This window comes from Peromyscus maniculatus, chromosome 4, assembly GCF_049852395.1.
Source record: "Peromyscus maniculatus bairdii isolate BWxNUB_F1_BW_parent chromosome 4, HU_Pman_BW_mat_3.1, whole genome shotgun sequence".
NCBI lineage: Eukaryota > Metazoa > Chordata > Mammalia > Rodentia > Cricetidae > Peromyscus > Peromyscus maniculatus.
Genome location: NC_134855.1, coordinates 134,863,218 through 134,881,582, shown reverse-complemented (window position 1 = coordinate 134,881,582; position 18,365 = coordinate 134,863,218). Strand labels below are relative to the sequence as shown.

General features: G+C 47.6%; 1 protein-coding gene across 5 annotated transcripts in view; it reads left to right on the top strand.

Annotated features, from left to right (window-relative positions):
- Positions 1-17,423, top strand: part of Ggt7 (gamma-glutamyltransferase 7) — a 29,057-nt gene extending 11,634 nt beyond the window's left edge. The window contains exons 4-15 of one of the 5 annotated variants that reach the window (XM_006988249.4): positions 286-403; positions 1,707-1,774; positions 1,986-2,059; positions 2,373-2,569; positions 4,043-4,130; positions 5,807-5,934; positions 6,109-6,197; positions 9,086-9,235; positions 9,357-9,474; positions 10,181-10,318; positions 11,428-11,527; positions 15,348-17,423. In XM_006988249.4, coding sequence (XP_006988311.2) covers positions 286-403; positions 1,707-1,774; positions 1,986-2,059; positions 2,373-2,569; positions 4,043-4,130; positions 5,807-5,934; positions 6,109-6,197; positions 9,086-9,235; positions 9,357-9,474; positions 10,181-10,318; positions 11,428-11,527; positions 15,348-15,511 — 1,432 coding nt within the window. In that variant the 3' untranslated portion in view covers positions 15,512-17,423. Of the gene's footprint in view, positions 1-285; positions 404-1,664; positions 1,775-1,985; positions 2,060-2,372; positions 2,570-4,042; positions 4,131-5,806; positions 5,935-6,108; positions 6,198-9,085; positions 9,236-9,356; positions 9,475-10,180; positions 10,319-10,636; positions 10,790-11,427; positions 11,528-15,347 lie in introns of those variants that run through there. The other 4 variants (XM_042276577.2, XM_042276579.2, XM_042276578.2 and 1 more) reach the window with 4 other exon arrangements.
- Positions 17,424-18,365: the final 942 nt, after the last annotated feature.

Here is an 18,365-nt window from a genome sequence, read left to right as displayed (position 1 = left end):
CGGGGGTCCAGCTCTGGTCTAGGGAGGGGACAGAACAGCCTGTTCCCCCAGTCTCTGCCTTTTTCTTAATCAGGGATTAAAGTCTCCAGTAACCTGGGTCCCCTGCCCCCTTGATTTTACCCTTTGGAGGCTGGCTGAGTTTCTGAATTCCTGCTGGGGAGCCAGCTCCAACCTCTGACCCAATGTGGCAAACAGCCTCACCACAGGGGATTAAGGGAGTGGTAGTCTAATCGTTCCGAAGGCTGACCTGTTCCCATTGCTTTCCACTTTCTGTGTCTTTCGCAGTGGGGGTGTGATGCTGGTACATGATATCCGACGAAATGAGAGCCACCTAATTGATTTCCGGGAGTCTGCACCAGGGGCCCTCAGGGAAGAGGCCCTGCAGAGGTCCTGGGATACCAAGGTGAGGACCCTGGTGAGAAGAGAGAGCCCAGGGGAGGGGGTGGGCGTCTCCCTACATTCCCTCCCGCTAATCTGAGCATTGGTTTGCTGCAAATCTACTATGGGGTGCAAAATGAGTTGAGCAAAAATGCTCTTAGGCTATATCACGACAGGCAGCTTGCCCACCTCCCCATCTGAAATCATGCACAAGGACCAACTGAGGCGGCTCAGTTGGTAATGACATTCGCCACTAAGCCTGACAACCTAAGTTTGATTTCCAGGACCCACATAGTAGAAGGAGAGGACCTATTCCTACAGGTTGTCCCTTGATCTGCACACACACACACACACACACACACACACACACACACACACTAATTAAATAAATATAATTTTAAAATAAAATGAACAGAAAGTTTGGATGACTCATAACAGATAACACCGCAACACCTTACTTCTCTGGCAGTCTTACCTGTCTGGAAGGAAGCATAAGGCCACCTTTGAGTACCCGAGATATCACTCAGTTGTGGCCTTAAAGCTCATCTATGGCCGGCTGTCGGTGGTGGCGCACACACCTTTAATCCCAGCACTTGGGAGGCAGAGGCAGGTGGATCTCTGTGGGTTTGAGGCCAGCCTGGGCTACAGACTGAGTTCCAGGGCAGCCAGAGCTACACAGAGAAACCCTGTCTTTAAAAACAAACAAACAAAACCAACAAGAGCAAACAAACAAACAGACAGACAGACAGACAAACCAACAGAAACCTCATCCCTCTCCCTCTCAGCCTGGTGACTGTGACTGTGCCAGGCTGGGCCGTATCAGGAGAAAGAAACACTAGAGACAACCTCACTTTTTAGTGAGCACAAAGGAGGAAACAGTAACTTGGGAAAGCAGGTGTTGAGTGCCGTGGGAAAAACCAAACACACCCCGAGTTGTCACAGCTCACATGATGGTGGCATGAAGATGAACTGGCTAGACTGAGGTCCTTTGTTCCCCGTTTAAAAAGACAAGGGTACCCGTTACCCAATGTGAACAGAACCTTACCCAGATTATTTATGTCCTGCCTCTTGAAAGGGTTTGCTTAATTTATTACGTCCTTCAGCTATGGCAGACAAAGACCTTTCTGGATTTGCACACAGGAAATCAGGGAAATCGGGCATGAGGGAGAGGTACCCCCTGGGGAAAGCTAGACCCTCTCCTGGGATACTTGGCCTGTGTCTCTCCCCTGTGCCAGCCATCCCTGGCCTGGGGCTCTGCGGAGTTCAGCCCAGCCCCCCCCTTCCAGTGACCTGGTCTCCTCTCTCCCTCGCCTGCCCGCCTCGCCCAGCCTGGGCTCTTGGTGGGGGTCCCCGGAATGATCAAAGGGCTTCATGAAGCTCATCAGCTCCACGGCAGGTAAAGACCCTCCCCTGGGGACCAGGGGCCTCTGCTTACGTCCCTCTTTGGGTGGCCTTCTCCTGTCCTCCTGGACTCTTCCTTTCCCAACTCCCCTTCCTAATATCCCCTTCCCTTGCCAGGATTCTCCTTCCCAGGAACCCCCCTTCCCCCAGGACCCCTCCTCCTCCCCCCAGGACCTCCTCCACCCCCTGCTCTCCGGCCCCTTCAGGCTGCCCTGGTCCCAAGTCCTGGCCTTCGCAGCAGCTGTGGCCCAAGATGGCTTCAACGTGACCCATGATCTAGGTCAGTGGGGCCTGGAGGTAGGGGGGAGGGTACAAGATTAATGGGGGAGGCCTTTGAGATTTGGGCCCCAAGGAAAGGGCTTCTTTTTTCCAGTTTGCTCCTCAGACTACTTCCCGTCCACCTGGAGGCAGCCTCCAGTGAGAGGTTCTGGGAAGAGCCTCTATGTATCCCTGCCCGCCCCCCCATGACAGGCTTCTGGGGAGCCAGACTCTCAGGGCCAGTCCCCTAGCCCTCACCCACCCCACCTATTGCGAGTCTCAGCCATCAAGTCCAGTCTTGGCCTCAGCCACCCAGCCTCTCAACCTTCCCCCAGCCCATGCCTTGGCGGAGCATCTGCCTCCCAATGCGTCCGATCGCTTCCTGGAGACTTTCCTGCCATCGGGCCACCCACCTTTGCCTGGCTCCCTGCTGCGACGGCCCGATCTCGCTGAGGTCCTGGATATACTTGGCATCGCTGGCCCTGCCGCCTTCTACAATGGTGGCAACCTCACACTGGAGATGGTGGCCGAGGTGAGTGTGACGGTTGGAGGTGGGGTGTGCCCAGTGACCCTACAGAAGGGATGTCACCCTCCCTTTCTCCTCTGCATAGTTTCTGGTTGTATGCTTCATACACAAAATTAACTTCTGGCGACAGAAATGAGATCCGTGGTTATTAAGGGCGAGAAGCATTGACTACTGTGTGACATGAAAAACAAGGGAGAGAGATGCTCTGTCTTGACAGGGACGTTAGGCTTCTCAGGCCGGTGCCAGCTGTACGGGAGTCTGGTCTACTTCTTTCCAGGCCTGGTGAAAACCCGGCCTAGAATCTTCCCTGCTCTGTCTGGGATTTTCCAATAACTGATGGTAATATTTTCTTCCCTGGTAACTATCAGGGCTGAGGAGATTGATGTAGGACGGTACCCTCTAATTCCAAACAGGCTTCGTCTAGGGTAGTCATGGATTCTGAGAATACTGTCAAAGAAAAGTTCAAGATCAGGGTGCACAGGCCAATTGGGTGGTACTATGCACTGGGGACACTTATCTAAACCACTGTTATAGACTGTGGGGATTACATAGGTGTGTCATTCAGTCATGAAGTACATTCTCTGTACCAGGCACCGTAGTTTATTAAACTGCCAGACACATGACTATATACTAGCTAAGAAATTCAATGAATAGTTCACTAAGGTCAGATAAGTCAAAAGTTTTACGTACAAGAAAGTACAACAAAGATTGATAGTAGTAATGCTAATTTAAAATTGCCATGGGGCTGGAGAGATGGCTCAGTGGTTAAGAGCACTGGCTGCTCTTCCAGAGGACCAGGTTTGCTTCCTGACATCCACTGGGCTTACAACCATCTGTAACTCGGGGCTGGAGAGATGGCTCAGAGGTTAAGAGCACCGACAACCATCTGTAACTCCAATTGGGGGAATCTGATGCCCTCTTCTGGCCTCAATGGGCACTGCATGCATGTGGTGCACAGACAACCAGGCAGACAAAACACCTACCTATACACATAAAATAATTTTAAATTATTTTTAAAAGATTGACAATGAATGTGCTGCTAGAATGGAAGCACATTGATTTGTACAAGGTTGGTGCATTGGTAGGAAAGAGTGCTCAATTATGTCCAATAGGGTGAGTCCTGTCAGGATCATTCAAAGTTCAGAGTTTTGTAGGAGCCGTAATATTTGGAGGGGGACTATGCTAAGTCTCAAACCTAGGGCCTTGAGCATCCTAGACAAGCACTCTACCACTGATCTCTACCCCCAGCCCTGGAGTATCTTTAATTGGTAATAGTGAAATGTCAAATTCAGTTTTGATAATTCTTACACACGTGTTACTTCCTCTACCTCCTTTTCCCTTGGGCTGATGGGATCCCCAAAGGACATGCTGCTGGCTACAGAAGGGACTAAAGTTATAAAGAGCTTACATGTCTGAGACATGTGTCATGGGCCATAGCCACATGCTCACAGTGATGGGTGGACATTTTCTCCCTAACAGGCTCAGCACGCAGGGGGTGTCATAACTGAAGAGGACTTCAGCAACTATAGCGCCCTCACGGAGAAGCCTGTGTGTGGAGTGTACCGAGGTGACCTCTCCCCCAGCTCCCAAGGGCCCCCACTCAGGAGAAGCTTTCCAGTCCATGGCCACATCTTTTTGGCCTGGAAACTCCTCTCCATGTCACAGGAGATAAGCGGAGGCAATGAGCTCTCTAGGCAGCCAACTGTTGAAACATGCCAGAGCCAGCCACCTTCTGAAATAACCATGGGGTCAGTTACCCTAAGTGATTAGGATATGGTGGGGGGGGGGCATCTAGCCAATGACTAAGACCTGGAAGTTTGGGGTTCTGAACACTGCTTTTCCTTTTGTTTTGTAGGGATTTGTTATTTATTTGCTTTTTTATGGTGCTGGGAATTGGGCCTTTCATAGAGGACAAGTTCCCCATGACTGAATTACATCCCCAGATGCTGAGGTTTTCTTGATTTGGGTTCTGTATTGCCTCAACTCTGTCCCCTAGCTCCCTTCTCATTGACCCATGCTTCCTAGGAAGAATTTGTCAGACCAAAGTCCGTCTAAGGGCAGAATAAACCCTTAAGACAATCACAGACTTGCCCCTCGTTGACCGTAAAGACAACTGAGGCCTAGCGAGGGATGGGAACAATCTGCCTGACTCAAGAAACCAATCAGAAATTCAGGAACCCAAGCCTGCGGCATGAATGCAGTTTATATTTGCCCAAGATGTTGGGCTCTAGGTCCCTCGGGAGTTCTTAGATTCTCTCCTCTCTGGGAAGGACAGGTTACCCTAAGCCCCAGGTGAGATTTCCCCTGAGATCAAAGTTCCAGGCTCCTGTCTTCCTGATCCCTCAACCAGAGGTAGTAGTATATGACACAGAGGGAAGAATATAGCTTTGGAGTTGGGAGGGTCTAGGTGAGCATCAGCTGTACCTCTTGCCTTGAACTTCCCACTTCTGAGCCTTGGTTCCCTCCTTAAAATGGAGACAGTAATGGTGTCCACATCTCAGGGTGCCCATGAGGATCTAATGAGATAATGTAGGAAATTGCCTTGACCACAGTGGACACTGAACACATACCGGGTTTCCTGTTTTCCCTCCCCAGGCTGGGTTGTCTCAGTGGTCTAGGGCCTTGAGTGCTGTAGGATCACCTGATCTCTTTCTAGTCCCATAAGTTGCTTCTTATGCCTCAGATTCTGCCCCTCTAGAACAGGGTTGATTCGATGAGACAGGTAGTTGATGCCAGTGTTATGATTGTTCTTTTAATGTCCAACTACTGAATAACAAAGTATGAAGGAAAGGCTGCCGCTCCCAAGAAGCTTCAGGTTAAGAGGAACCATCAGGGCCTTTGAACAGTTCCTGGCCTGTGGCAGGGATTGAAGGAAGTTCATGACAAATATGGATTCTGTATACATTTGCTCACCTGTCCCTGCTTTGCCAGTGACCTGTAATGTGACTCTGAGCAAGATACAGATTTAGTATGTTTGCCTCCAATGTGAGTACCACACAGCTCTTAAGTCTTAGTTTCCTCCTCTGGCAGAGGAAGCCGAAGACCAGTGCCTGATTTCAAGCTCGGCCCCGCCTCTAACCAGCATGTGAACTTCAGTGGGTCCTTTTGCCTCTTAGTGGTTTCCTTGCCTCATCTAACAAGGGCTATTGCTGTGTGTATAATGGTGGGATGTGCATACAAGATGTGATATATGAAGATGACTTGACTCCTCTCCTGCCATCTGGTCATTTCCTGTCCTTTCAGGCCACCTGGTTCTCAGTCCCCCACCCCCACACACAGGCCCTGCCCTCATCAGTGCTCTCAACATCCTAGAGGGCTTCAACCTTACCAGCCTGGTGGCCCGTGAGCAGGCGCTTCACTGGGTAGCAGAGGTAAGGCCTGCTCTTCCACCTCACCTGGATTTGGGAACACCAGAAATGGGAAAATGGAGTACCTCCTTGGAGAAGGACTAAACACCTTTGAGTTTTCTTAAACATGAGGATCCCCCGAGTGAGGGTGCTGGGAGGGGCCTGGCAGCCTTTTCCACATCCTTGCTATGTTTTCAGACCCTGAAGATTGCATTGGCCCTGGCTAGCAGACTGGGAGATCCTGTCTACGATTCTACCATCACTGAGAGCATGGATGACATGCTCAGGTTTGTCCCGGGACATGACCCTGGGTGCTGTAGAAATCGGGATAGATGTGGGAGAAGGGATCAGGTAAAAAGCTAATGAAGTGTCAGGTCCCTTTCAACGGAACCCTGACTCAGCGTGACCCTAGGCGCCCCTGGCTGCATCACCTTTCCTGTGTGGACAGTGAGTTGGTCAACTGCTGATGAATCCTTCTTGACCTCTGCATGTACCTAACCTGTATGGACACAGCTGGTCTCCACTTTGCGTAGAAAAGGGAAGTGTGAGAGCAACAGAATAGTCTCTGTGCAAATGCTGTTGTTGGTGGGGCTTTTGAGGGGCTGTATCTTTGCCGGCAGCGCGGTAGTGAGGTTAGACTCTGGTAAGGCTGCCTCTGTTACATCTGCACTTTAACATTTGCTAGCTGTCACTCTGGGAGGGTCATGTAAACTCACTGAGTCTGAGTCCACGAGGAGCCTGGCAGTGCTTTAGCCACTCTGTGAGGTTTTCATGACAATAACCTGTAAATAAATAAAAGAATAACATGTAAATAGCACATTAACTGGGGACATAGTAAATGTGCGATAAATGCAACTATTATTATTAATTGGCCATAGGAGTAGGAATGGGTTTATTGTTTGACTGCTACTGTACCTGACTTACAGTCTAGCTCCAGGAAAATCAGAAAGCAAAAAATGTGGTTAGTGTAAATTTGTACTATGACTCAACCATCACTCTATATATTGCATTGTGAGCAACATATAATTTAAAAGCAAAAAGATGGGAATTCAGAGGTTTCAGAGAAAGGGATGCATAGTTGCAAATATAGCAGGAATAAGTTCAAGAGGCCTCTTGCATAGCATGGTGACTCTAGTTAATGACAAGTCATTGTATTTTGAGTAATACAAAGAGTTTGCTATTTTCACTACAAAAATGATAACTGTGGATTATCACAGTTGTTAATTAGTAATATCTCACCATTCCTCCATGTGTATGTACTTCCTCCTCAAAACATCATGCTGGTGGCTTGTGTCTATAATTCCAGCAAACAGGAGGATGAGGCGGGAGGATTGCCATAAGTTCAAGGTCAGATGGGTCTACATAGTAAGTTACAGGTCAACCTGAGCTACAATGTGAGCTACTTTATAGGAAACACATCTAATTGTACCTGTCAGTTTAAAACTATGGAGACTGGGGAGATAGCTCAGTGGGTAAGACCACTTTCAGCACAAGCTTGGGGACCTGAGTGTGAATCCCTATTACCCATATAAAAACCCGGCATGGGTGTCTGTAGTTCTATTAAACTATAACAAAAGTTACTATCGTGCTGGGTATGGTGGCATACACTTTTAACCCCAGCCGCTCTGGAGGCAGATGCAGACAGATCTCTGAATTTAAGACCAATGTAATCTGCCTAGTGAGTACCAGGCCAGCCAGGGCTAGAAAGAGAGATCTTGTCTCAAAAAACAAAAACCAAAGTTAATATCATTGATCAAAACAAGGGAAAAATAAGAGCACTGAAAACTAATGAACATCAAAGCATGAAGACTAAGCCTGGCCTGCTGCCCAAGGCCCTGCAGCTCACTGTGTGGTCATCAGCCTTTTGGGTTGAAAACCAAATGAATGTCTTTGGTAGTCCTTGCTAACTTACCATCCCCTAATCACTACAAATAGCCCAACACACAGTTGTTAGCAGTGATAATGGAGAACCCTTCAGTTGGCTTAATTTAAGCATGAAAACTTTAGCTCTAAAACATGCCTGCATTTACATGAAATATATGCAACTATTTCAGTTAGTAAATAGTTATTGAGGGCTTATTGTCTTTTCTTTACCCTGAAAATAGAAAACCTAATAACAAATAAAGATCCCCATATACAAAAATCTTCCTTCAACTAAAATATTGCAGCTTTCTCTCCCTCTTCCTCCTCTTGGGACAGAATCTTGCTATATAGCCAAGCCTGGCCTGGAACTCTACACAGTCTAGTTCTGAGCTAGCACTTAGAAATCTCCCACTTCTACCTCCTAAGTGTAGAGATTACAGTTAGTCACCACCAAACACTTCTAGCTTCTAACTAAATGTTTTGTTTTTGTTTGTTTTGCTTTATTAATTTTTTTTATTTTATGTGCATTGGTGTTTGGCCTTCATGTATGTCTATGTGAGGATGCCGGATTTCCTGGAACTGGAGTTACAGACAGTTGTAAGCTGCCATGTGGATGCTGGGAATTGAACCTGGGTTCTCTAGAAGAGCAGCCAGTGTCCTTAACCACTGAGCCATCTTTCCAGCCCCCTGACTAAATGTTTTTTAAAACTTTATTTTATTTTTTAATGATGATGATGATAATGTGTGATACATGTATGCATGTGGGGCCATATTCTTGCCACTGGGTGTGTGTAGAGGTCAGAGGACAACTTTATGGAACCAGTTCTCCCCATCTACCTTAATGTGAGTTCTGGGGATTGAACTCAGGTTGTCAGGCTTGCACAGAAAGCATCTTTACCCACTGAGCCATCTTATGAGCCCCATCTAACTAAATTCTTAATGAACTTTAGTTCCAAACTACAAACATTAGACCAAGTCAATCAAGCTTGTTTATTCCAAACAAGTATCTCAGAGCATCCACTGGGCCCCAGACACTTTCATAGAAAGGAGTAGAGCCAAATAACTGTGATTCTTGATGGGAACATTAAGTAAAATAAAAAGCTGGCCCTGGATTCTGAATAACACCTAAATAAGTTGGTTCAATTGTTATTTTCTGGGAGTTTCCTATGCATTAGCAGTGTGATCTACCATTGCAGGCTTAATATCCCAGTAAAAGAAGGCAGATTTAGCCAAGTGATCACATGAACATCACAGACAGGTGGGATGCAATCAAAGGTGTTGTGTGCTCTTTCCTCTACCGCCCTCTTTGCAGCAAGGTGGAGGCCGCCAACTTCCGGGGCCACATCAGCGACTCTCAGGCAGCCCCTGCCCCACTCCTCCCTGTCTATGAGCTGGATGGGGCCCCCACGGCCGCCCAGGTGCTGATCATGGGCCCTGACGACTTCATTGTGGCCATGGTCAGGTATGTCAGCTCAGGCTTAGAACCAGTGACAAGAAGTCATTCCAAGCAGGATGGAACCAGGGGCCTGGGTAAAGGTGAAGGCAGCCACGGGGCTCACTCAACCTCTCTTCTGCCCACCCAGCTCCCTGAACCGGCCCTTTGGTAGTGGCCTCATCACTCCCTCTGGGATCCTACTCAACAGCCAGATGCTGGACTTCTCCTGGCCCAACAGGACTGCTAACCACTCTGCACCCAGCCTGGTAGGCTCTTGCTTCCCTATCCTCCCAGGGACCTTGAGGCTAGACAGGGCATGCAGCACCATGGATCCTCCTTTCCCCCTGTGTCCTTTAAGGAAACAAGATGTTCACTTCATCCCCATCCATGCTAAATCTGGAGCATGGAGGCTGGTGGGTCTAAGGAATCCTTGTGCCGTTCCGTCACGATCTTAGTGTGACTAAGCGGAGTCTTGCCTCCTCTATGGGCAGTGAGACCACTGACCCCTATTTGGTGCTTGGGCTCTTGCTAAGGTTATATAATGCTGGGCTGGTGCTCAGATCTGTGACTGGACACCAGCTAGGGGCCAGGAGGAGGAAGTTAGGTATTACCGGTCTCCTTGGAGACCAGCACTTCCACCCTGGCAAGCTTCCTATAGGGGAAAGACACAGAGATGGTCCAATGGGAATTCTGCTGTCCCCATTACCATTTTTCTCGGCTCAGTCTCTTCCCGATTCGTCCATCCCAACGTCACAGCTCAGTGGTTCCACGGCTCACTTGCTCTCCCCATGCTAGTCTTCCAGGAACACTTCCTCTTTCACAGACAGCACATTGTTGCCAGGAAGGGACCCATCTCCCAGGAGCTGAACTTGTGGGCCGCGTGGAAGAGCAGTGGGTATGGTGATAAACTGGTCCTTTCCCTGTGTCGCTCCGCTCTACATCTCCCTTTCCATCTCTGCCCTCTGGCCACAGGAGAACTCAGTCCAGCCAGGGAAGCGGCCCCTCTCCTTCCTCCTGCCCACTGTAGTCCGACCAGCAGAGGGGCTCTGTGGGACCTACCTCGCTCTGGGGGCCAATGGAGCTGCCCGAGGCCTCAGTGGCCTGACCCAGGTGAGATGTACTCCATTTTGAGTCCTTTGTAGTCAGGAGCCATGCTGTGACCTGGTCTGCAGATGCCCCACGTATCGCCGGGTTGTTTTTCATCACTTCCCCGGCAATCTCGAGCTATACTACATTGTACCAGGCCTGGGCTGGCCACAGATGGGCTGGGATAGGCTTCATAGTGAAAGTGGGGCCCTGAAGATCTCTGTCTCCACAAGGTTCAGGGGAAATCACAGGGCCCATAGAATTCAGAAATAATTTAACCTCTGGGCTGCTTGTGTTCTGAAAGCCTCAAGTCCCATCATCCCCTGTTCTGTATCTGAATAGACCACCAGCCCTCTGTGGGGTCTTATTTTGAAAGGAAGGTCCTGCTGCTCTTCAGAATACCTCAAGACAGTTCCATGAGTGCCTTGAACACCTGACACACACCAGGCTCGTGTTTTTGATGAGCTAACTCTGGAATTAGACTCCCGTGAGTTCCGGCCCAAGGGCTGCCAGTCTTCAGCTGTGTGATGCTGGGGAAATCCCTTAACCATCCTGTGCCTTAGTATCCTTGCCTGTGAAGTGGAGATAACAATAGCTAACATCACAGAGTCCTTACTAGGTGCTTGGCTAGTGATGTGTATGTGGACCCCTTTAACAACCGTGGGAGGGATGACTGTTTTGATTTCACAAAGAAGGAAACTGAAGCTCGGACAGGTTAAGAAGTTGGCTCAAGTTCATTGGCTAGTAGCATTGGGTAGGAAGTTCAGTTCCAGTGTCTATCCAACCCCTAACCATTAAGCTGAAACTACCCATATTGATCCCTAAGTCACCCTCACTGTTAACCCTGCCTTCTCAGGGAGAAGAAAAGGAAGCCCTTGGCTAGATTATAGAAGACTAATGCCAGTAGTGCCTCTTCCTTCAACTCTGAAATGGAGTCACGTGGCTCTCAGGCTCCTCCTCTGTAAAATGGGGACAGTTATCATAGGTTTCCAGAGCTATTGCAAGACCTAGATGGCACACCTAGTGTAAGCTTTCTGAAGACTAAAGAGTTTGGACCCAGGATGAGAGCTATGAAGTCTTGAATCATTGTCCCCAGAACAGCTCTGATGTTTTTGCTCCTTGCCTGCCCACAGGTTCTACTGAATGTCCTGACGTTGAACCGGAACCTGAGTGACAGCCTGGCCCGAGGACGACTCCACCCAGACCTGCAGTCCAACCTCCTGCAGGTGGACAGTGAGTGCAGAGCAAATCCTAAAGGATGGGCACAGGGATTGGTGGAGAAGGGATCTCCCAGGGTTTCTCCTGCCTTTTCTTCCTTTTTGTGAAGGTTTGGGCAGGGCGGGGAGGGGGGGCGGTTCCCATGACAAATTCCTGTAGAGCTAATATAAGATCTGGGGATTGGAACCACCTTGACATTTCCTGACTTTGTGACAATAGGAAATCCATGTCTCAACTCTCGAGACTTCAGTTTCTTCTTATAAAATGAGATAATAGCTGTTTTATGCAAAGTTTCATTCTGTGATGTATGATGAACACCTACTGTGTGCCAAGCATCATCCCAGCTTCAAGGATACTGCATTTATAAGCAGACAGAAAAATAATCAGAGAAATGTGCACCAGCAAAAGAACCGCTTAGGCACAGCATCAGAGCAGGATGATGTAATTGGACCTACAGGGATCGGGGAAGGCTTCTCTTTGGTGACATCTAAGCTGAGATCTGAAGAGTGAGAAAGCCCCTACCATGCCAAAAACTGGGGCAGAGCTTTGTAGACCAAGAACAAGAGCAGAGAACTCAGAGCAGAATTGGGCTTCGTGGGTTTTTTTAAGAAATAAAAAGAGACCTAGGTGAATGAGGATGTGCTAAGATCAGAGAGGAGAGAGCAGGGACCAGATCATGACCTCAGCAGTTTATGGTGAGGAGTTGCCCCTAACAACAAAAGCTTACTTTTGGACATGGTTTAGTTTTATAAATAGGAAAACGTTGCACTTTTGAGTAGTTTTTATTATAATCTACTCTGCTAGTTCAAAGAGATCCAGAATTGATTGAGACAGTCCTTGCTTAGTCAATGTCATCACTGTTTTGCAGATCAAGAAGCTCATGGCGGTTATAAACTAGTTAAAAAATCTACCAGCAAGTGGCTTTAGAAGGTTTCACAGAGGAGGTGGTGACTGGCTGAATTGGGAGTGGAAATTCGGCATGTAGTGATAAATGACTTTCTGGGCAGGAGGGACAGTCTGTGAACGAGCCAGAAAGGATGGCGTGGGAGAGCATTACTAAGACCAGCTGTCTCCCAACCTTCTGAATTTACCCAGCACCTTTGTTACTTTACACAAACTCCACGTCACTCTGCATCATCTCTACAGATGCACTCCTTTAAAATTATTTATTTTTATTTTCTGTGCGTTTGTGTTTTGTCTGGGCATGTATGTCTATTTGAAGGCGTCAAATCCCCTGGAGTTGGAGTGACGGACAGTTGTGAGCTGCCCTGTGGTTGCTGGGAATTGAACTCAGGTCCTCTGGAAGAACAGCCTGTGCTCTTAACCTCTGAGCCATCTCTCCAGCCTTCCCCTCCCCTCCCTTCTTACTAAGTGTAGTTTGAACATAAATCTAAATCACAAATGGGAAAATGACATCATTTGCAACAAACAGATGATGAGTAGTTACTTAAAACTCAAATATGTTTAGGTTATCATTACGTGGTGGTGTCTGCAGAAGGCCGGGAGCATCACTCTCACTGTGTGAGAGTTCAGGAAATGTTAGAGACCAGCCTGAAACTTGATCCTTGCCATGATCAAAAGAATGAAAAGTGAACCACAAAGGAACTAGATTTATCATATGATTATTTGATGCTATTCAATAATATGGAGTTTTTAGTGGCTGAGCATGGTGGCACATGCCTTTAATCGCAGCACTCAGGAAGCAGAGGTTGGTAGATCTCTGAGTTCGAGACCAGCCTGGTCTATAGAGTGAGTTTCAGGACAGCCAGAGCTACATAATAGAGAGACTCTGTCTCAAAAAAAAAAAAAAAAAAAAAAAAAAAAAAAAAAAAAAAAAAAAAAACCAAACAAACAAACAAATAAATAATAATGCTTTTTCTTAATACCACCTAAAATCACCCTGTCTGGGGACATAAGAAGACCAAATCTTTATAAAGGAACAAGGGAAGTGACATAAACTAGGCCTGTTGTTGAGGTCTAAGTTTAGAAGTCCTCAACTGAGGAGAGACTGTGGCCTGATTGGCTTTAGGTGGGGGAGGTGGACTGAAGAGAGGAGAGCATGGATCTAGAGAAGCATGTGGGATAGGGCCCAGGGCAGGAGATGATGAAAATCTGGACTCAAACCAGAGGTTAAACAACTCTAGTCTTGCAAATACAGACTGAATTTTTACAGTGTGATGACCTTCTCTAAGCACCGGCAGACAATCACAAACAAGACCACCTGCTCTTTAAAACCCTTAAATTAAGGAAAGAGATACAGTCAATCAGTAGAAACAGTAGTAAATACTTTGGAGGAAAAGCAGGAGGTGTGGGTGCAGTGGCACACACCCTTAATCCCAGCACTGAGAGGTAGAAGCAGGCTGCTCTCTGTGAGTTCAAGGCCAGCTTGGTCTACATAGCAACTTCCAGGCCAGCAAAGGATTCACAGTGAGACTCAGTCTCAAACCAGACAAAATAAAATAAGATAGCAGGTTATGACTAGGGATGTAGCAGTTGGTAGAGTGCTAGCCCAGAACACATGAGGCTCTAGGTTCTATTCCAGCACCATATAAACTGGACCTTTTGGTGCTTGCCCTCAATTCCAGCACTCAGGCAGTAGAGGCAGGAGGATCAGAAGTTCAAGGTCATCTTGGCTACTAGGGACATAGGGAGTCTGAGGTCAGGCTGGGCAACATGAAAAAAAGAGAGAGAGGGAGAGAGAAACTTGGTAGGGACTGATATTCTAGATAATAGGGAAATTCTCAAAGAGGGTGCCTTTTGGCCAAGGACAGGAAGGAAGTAAAACTTTGTGACCCTCCATGGGAAAGCATTCCAAAATGAAGCCCTAGCAGATGCAAAGGCCTTGTACTTAAGAGACAGCAAGGGGACCAGTATGGCTGGAAGAGAGCTGAGCAAGGCGGAGAACAGAAGGAGCTCAGGAGAGGACTTTAGAGAGGGACTAGGGTCCCAGCTGACGGTGGGCCCTAGAGGCTTTTAAGACCTGTCAGAGCCCGGGAGGGTTGGGGGGGGAGGATACCTTTGGCTAGTGTGTGAAGCTGTAAAGAAAGGACTGAGCCGGGCGGTGGTGGCACACACCTTTAGTCCCAGCACTCGGGAGGCAGACCCAGGCGGATCTCTGTGAGTTCGAGGCCAGCCTGGTCTACCAAGTGAGTTCCAGGAAAGGTGCAAAGCTACACAAAGAAACCCTGTCTCGAAAAACCAAAAAAAAAAAAAAAAAAAAAAAAAAAAAAAAAAAAAAGAGAAAGAAGGACTGGGCAGATGAACATTAAGTAGACTGTGCACTAACCCCCACGAGCAGTGGTGGCACTTAAGAGTTAGGGTCCAGGCCTTTGCCATTATTAAGAATGACTGCTGAGGCTGGGTGTGGTGGTACACGCCTTTAATCCCAGCACTTGGGAGGCAGAGGCAGGTGGATCTCTGTGAGTTCGAGGCCAACCTAGTCTACATAGCAAGTTCCGGACAGCTGGAACTACATCATAGAGAGACGCTGTCTGGAAAAAAATAAAACAAAAAAATCAAAACAAACAAACAAACAAATTACTGTTTATCATTGATCCCTGACTGTATGTATGGCTCCAAGCTCAGTGCTTTCTCCTTTATCTCCTTTTGTCCCTGCAACAACTTTATTATTATATTATATATTATTATTATAGGTTCTCTATAATCCCCCATTTTGTGCATGAGGACAAGGAGGCTCGCAGAACTAAAGCAATTCTGCGAAATCACACAGTTCCTGCGGCTGAAATAATCAAGACTACGAGTCAGATCTGGCTGTGGGGTCCCTGAGCCAGTGCTCTAAATATATGTTTGGGGGGGTGGGGCGAATGGTTTTCAGGTGAGTTCACCGAGGAAGAGATTGAGTTCCTGGAAGCCAGGGGTCACCACGTGGAGAAGGTAGATGTCTTATCCTGGGTCCACGGCAGTCGGAGAACCAACAACTTCATCATCGCTGTGAAGGACCCTCGGAGCCCAGATGCAGCCGGAGCCACCATTCTGTAGAGCATTGGGGTGGGCGGGATCTCTGCTCCCCGCCTTTGCATGTTCCCAGAGTCCCTCTTTCTCCCAGGTTTGGTCTCAGGGGGACCCCATGGATGCCTCAGATCAGGGGCCAGAGGGGATGCTTAGCAAACCCTATCCCAGAGTAACTGGAAAATTCTCCAACTGGAGGCCTTTGGTGGTAATGGTCAGTGTCCATGACCAGGCAGGCAGGTCCTTGAGGAGTCAGATTGTCTGTCTGTCTCTTCTCCTCTCTCAGCCATGCTGCCCTTGAGCTTAGGGATGTGCTTGCAAACCCTTCTCAAGGGTCCCACAACCCCAACACCTTCAGACTGGTCTGACCTAGGCCTTGTCTTCCAGCTCCCTTTTCCTATACCTGGCCCCATTTCTTAAGTGACTAGGATTTTTTTTAAATAGGCCATCACAGGGAGAGGTAATCCTCCCCTTTCCACCAGGTTGAGGCAGGGACCTTGCCTTTGAAGGTCCCCAGGCAGTCGGGTAGGGGTGGGGGTGGGTATCAGCTCAGGGGCTTCCATTTGCAAAGGGGAATTAAAGAAAGAATATTGCTTAACCGTGACTCTGGCTTGATCTCTGTCTAACTGATGTAATTGCTTTCTCATAGCTGTGATAGAGCGCCTGACAAGTTGCAACTTAAGGGAGGAAAGACTTAACTTGGCTTGCAGTTTGAGGGGAACTAGTCCTTCAGGCCGGGACAGCATGACGGCAGAACAGCTCCTAGCTACGGCAGGGGAGCTTGCTCACACCTAGGTGGGTCAGGAAGTAGAGACAGCACTAGAATGAAGGGGTCAGTAATTACACCTCAAGCCTTATTCTCCAGAGACCCCCTTCCTCCAGCTAGGTCCTACCCCACCCCAGGGGTTCTGTAACCTCCAAAAAAAACGTCAAAGTGTAGCACAAATCTTAAAAGTTCTTATTAATAAAAACAAACCTGAAGCCAGGTATTAGGGTGAACGCTGGAAGATCAGAGAAGCAGAACAGGCCACAGCTAACCTCACCTGGCCAACTTCTCAGCTGATCCTGTTTCCTCAGACTGGAAGCCTCTGTGTCCTCATCCGAATGGGTCTCAGCTGAACTGCTACTCAAAAGCCTAAAAGCGTAACCAGGCTCTAGTTCCTGGTCCTTATATACCTTTCTGCCATCACTTCCTGGGATTAAAGGCATGTGTCACCATGCCTGGCTATTTCCAGTGTGGCTTTGAACTCACAGAGATCTGAATGGATCTCTTTGGAATGCTAGGATTAAAGGTGTGTGTGCCACCATTTTCTGGCCTCTATATCTAGTGGCTGTTCTGTTCTCTGACCCCAGATAAGCTTATTATTAGTGTTTACAATATATTGGGGAACACAATATCATCACATCAAAGTATGACCTGCTGGGGACCAAGTGCTCAAACATGTGGGGTTGGAAGTAAGAGTGAGAGAGGAAATCTTGGCTCACCCTGTCAGAGGCTCACCTTGTCTCAGAGGCTCACCCTGTCTCAGAGGCTCACCCTGTCAGAGGCTCACCCTGTCTCAGAGGCTCACCTTGTCTCAGAGGCTCACCCTGTCTCAGAGGCTCACCCTGTCTCAGAGGCTCACCCTGTCTCAGAGGCTCACCGTCTCAGAAGCCTGTGACACCAGGACAACCTGAAATCAACTTTGTGTTTCTAAAACTTGTACTAGTAAAATAATAATAATAATAACAACAACAACAACAACTTTTGTTGTAGATATCTATCGAGCATTTAATGTTAAGCACTTTATGGGAATAATCTTACCTAATCTGTCACAAACCTCATAAGTTAGGTATGGATACTATTATCACCTTATTGGTGAGGATATTGGCAAAATGTCGTTTAAAGGACTTGTCTAAAGTTTCTTACCTATTAAAAAGAAGAACTTGGGTTCAGTTTCAGGATGTCTGACTCTACAACTTGTGTTCCAGTTTCATAACTACTGGGTGAGCTATTTGCTGTGAACAACATTTCACATAACAGACAAGTATCTTTCATAGATAATGTCACTTCTACGTGCTGTATTAGTTATCGTCTATTGCTGTGACAAAATACTGTGGCCAAGACAACTTAAAAGAAAGAGTTTAACTGAGCGTACGGTTCCAGAGGGTTAGAGTCTAGGATGCTGGAGTGAGGGCATGCCCACAGGTGGCTGGAGCAGCAGCTGAGACCACACATCTTGATTTGTAGATAAGAGACAGAGCACAAGGAATTGCTGGGAGATTTTTGAAACCTCAAAGCCGGTTCCCAGTGATACAACTCCTCTAATAAGGGACCACACCTAATTCTTCCCAAACAGCTCCACCAACTGGAGACCGTGAGTCCCTGGGGCCAGTCCCATTCAAACCACCACATGTGTGTCTTATTATCTACTGTATTTCGGGCACTAGACTTCAGTCCTTATATTTTGGTTGTGAGCCTAACGTTTACTGGCTGAGCCGTCTCTCCAGCCCTAGACTTCAGTCCTAAACAAGACAAAGACTAATAAGATGAGAGATGCCAGGCAGTGGCAGTGGCTTAGTGGTAGAGCACGTCCCCAGCCTGCACAAAGCCCTGGGTTCAATCTCCACCACCACAAAATATAAAACAGGCAAACAGGACCGAATGATACAGGTAAGTTAAGACACAATAGCAACACAACAAGCTCTATAGCATGCCTCGTGTATGTTACCGATGTGACAATTACTCAAATATCAATTATTTCAGAAATATATAATATAGTTTATCCTCCTAAAGGACTCACTTCCCAAGAATAGCACTGCCAATAACTTAGCACATGTTTCTCCAACTCCCTTCTTTCTGCACATTTATAGATATATTTAAAAAGTAAAAATGAGACAATAT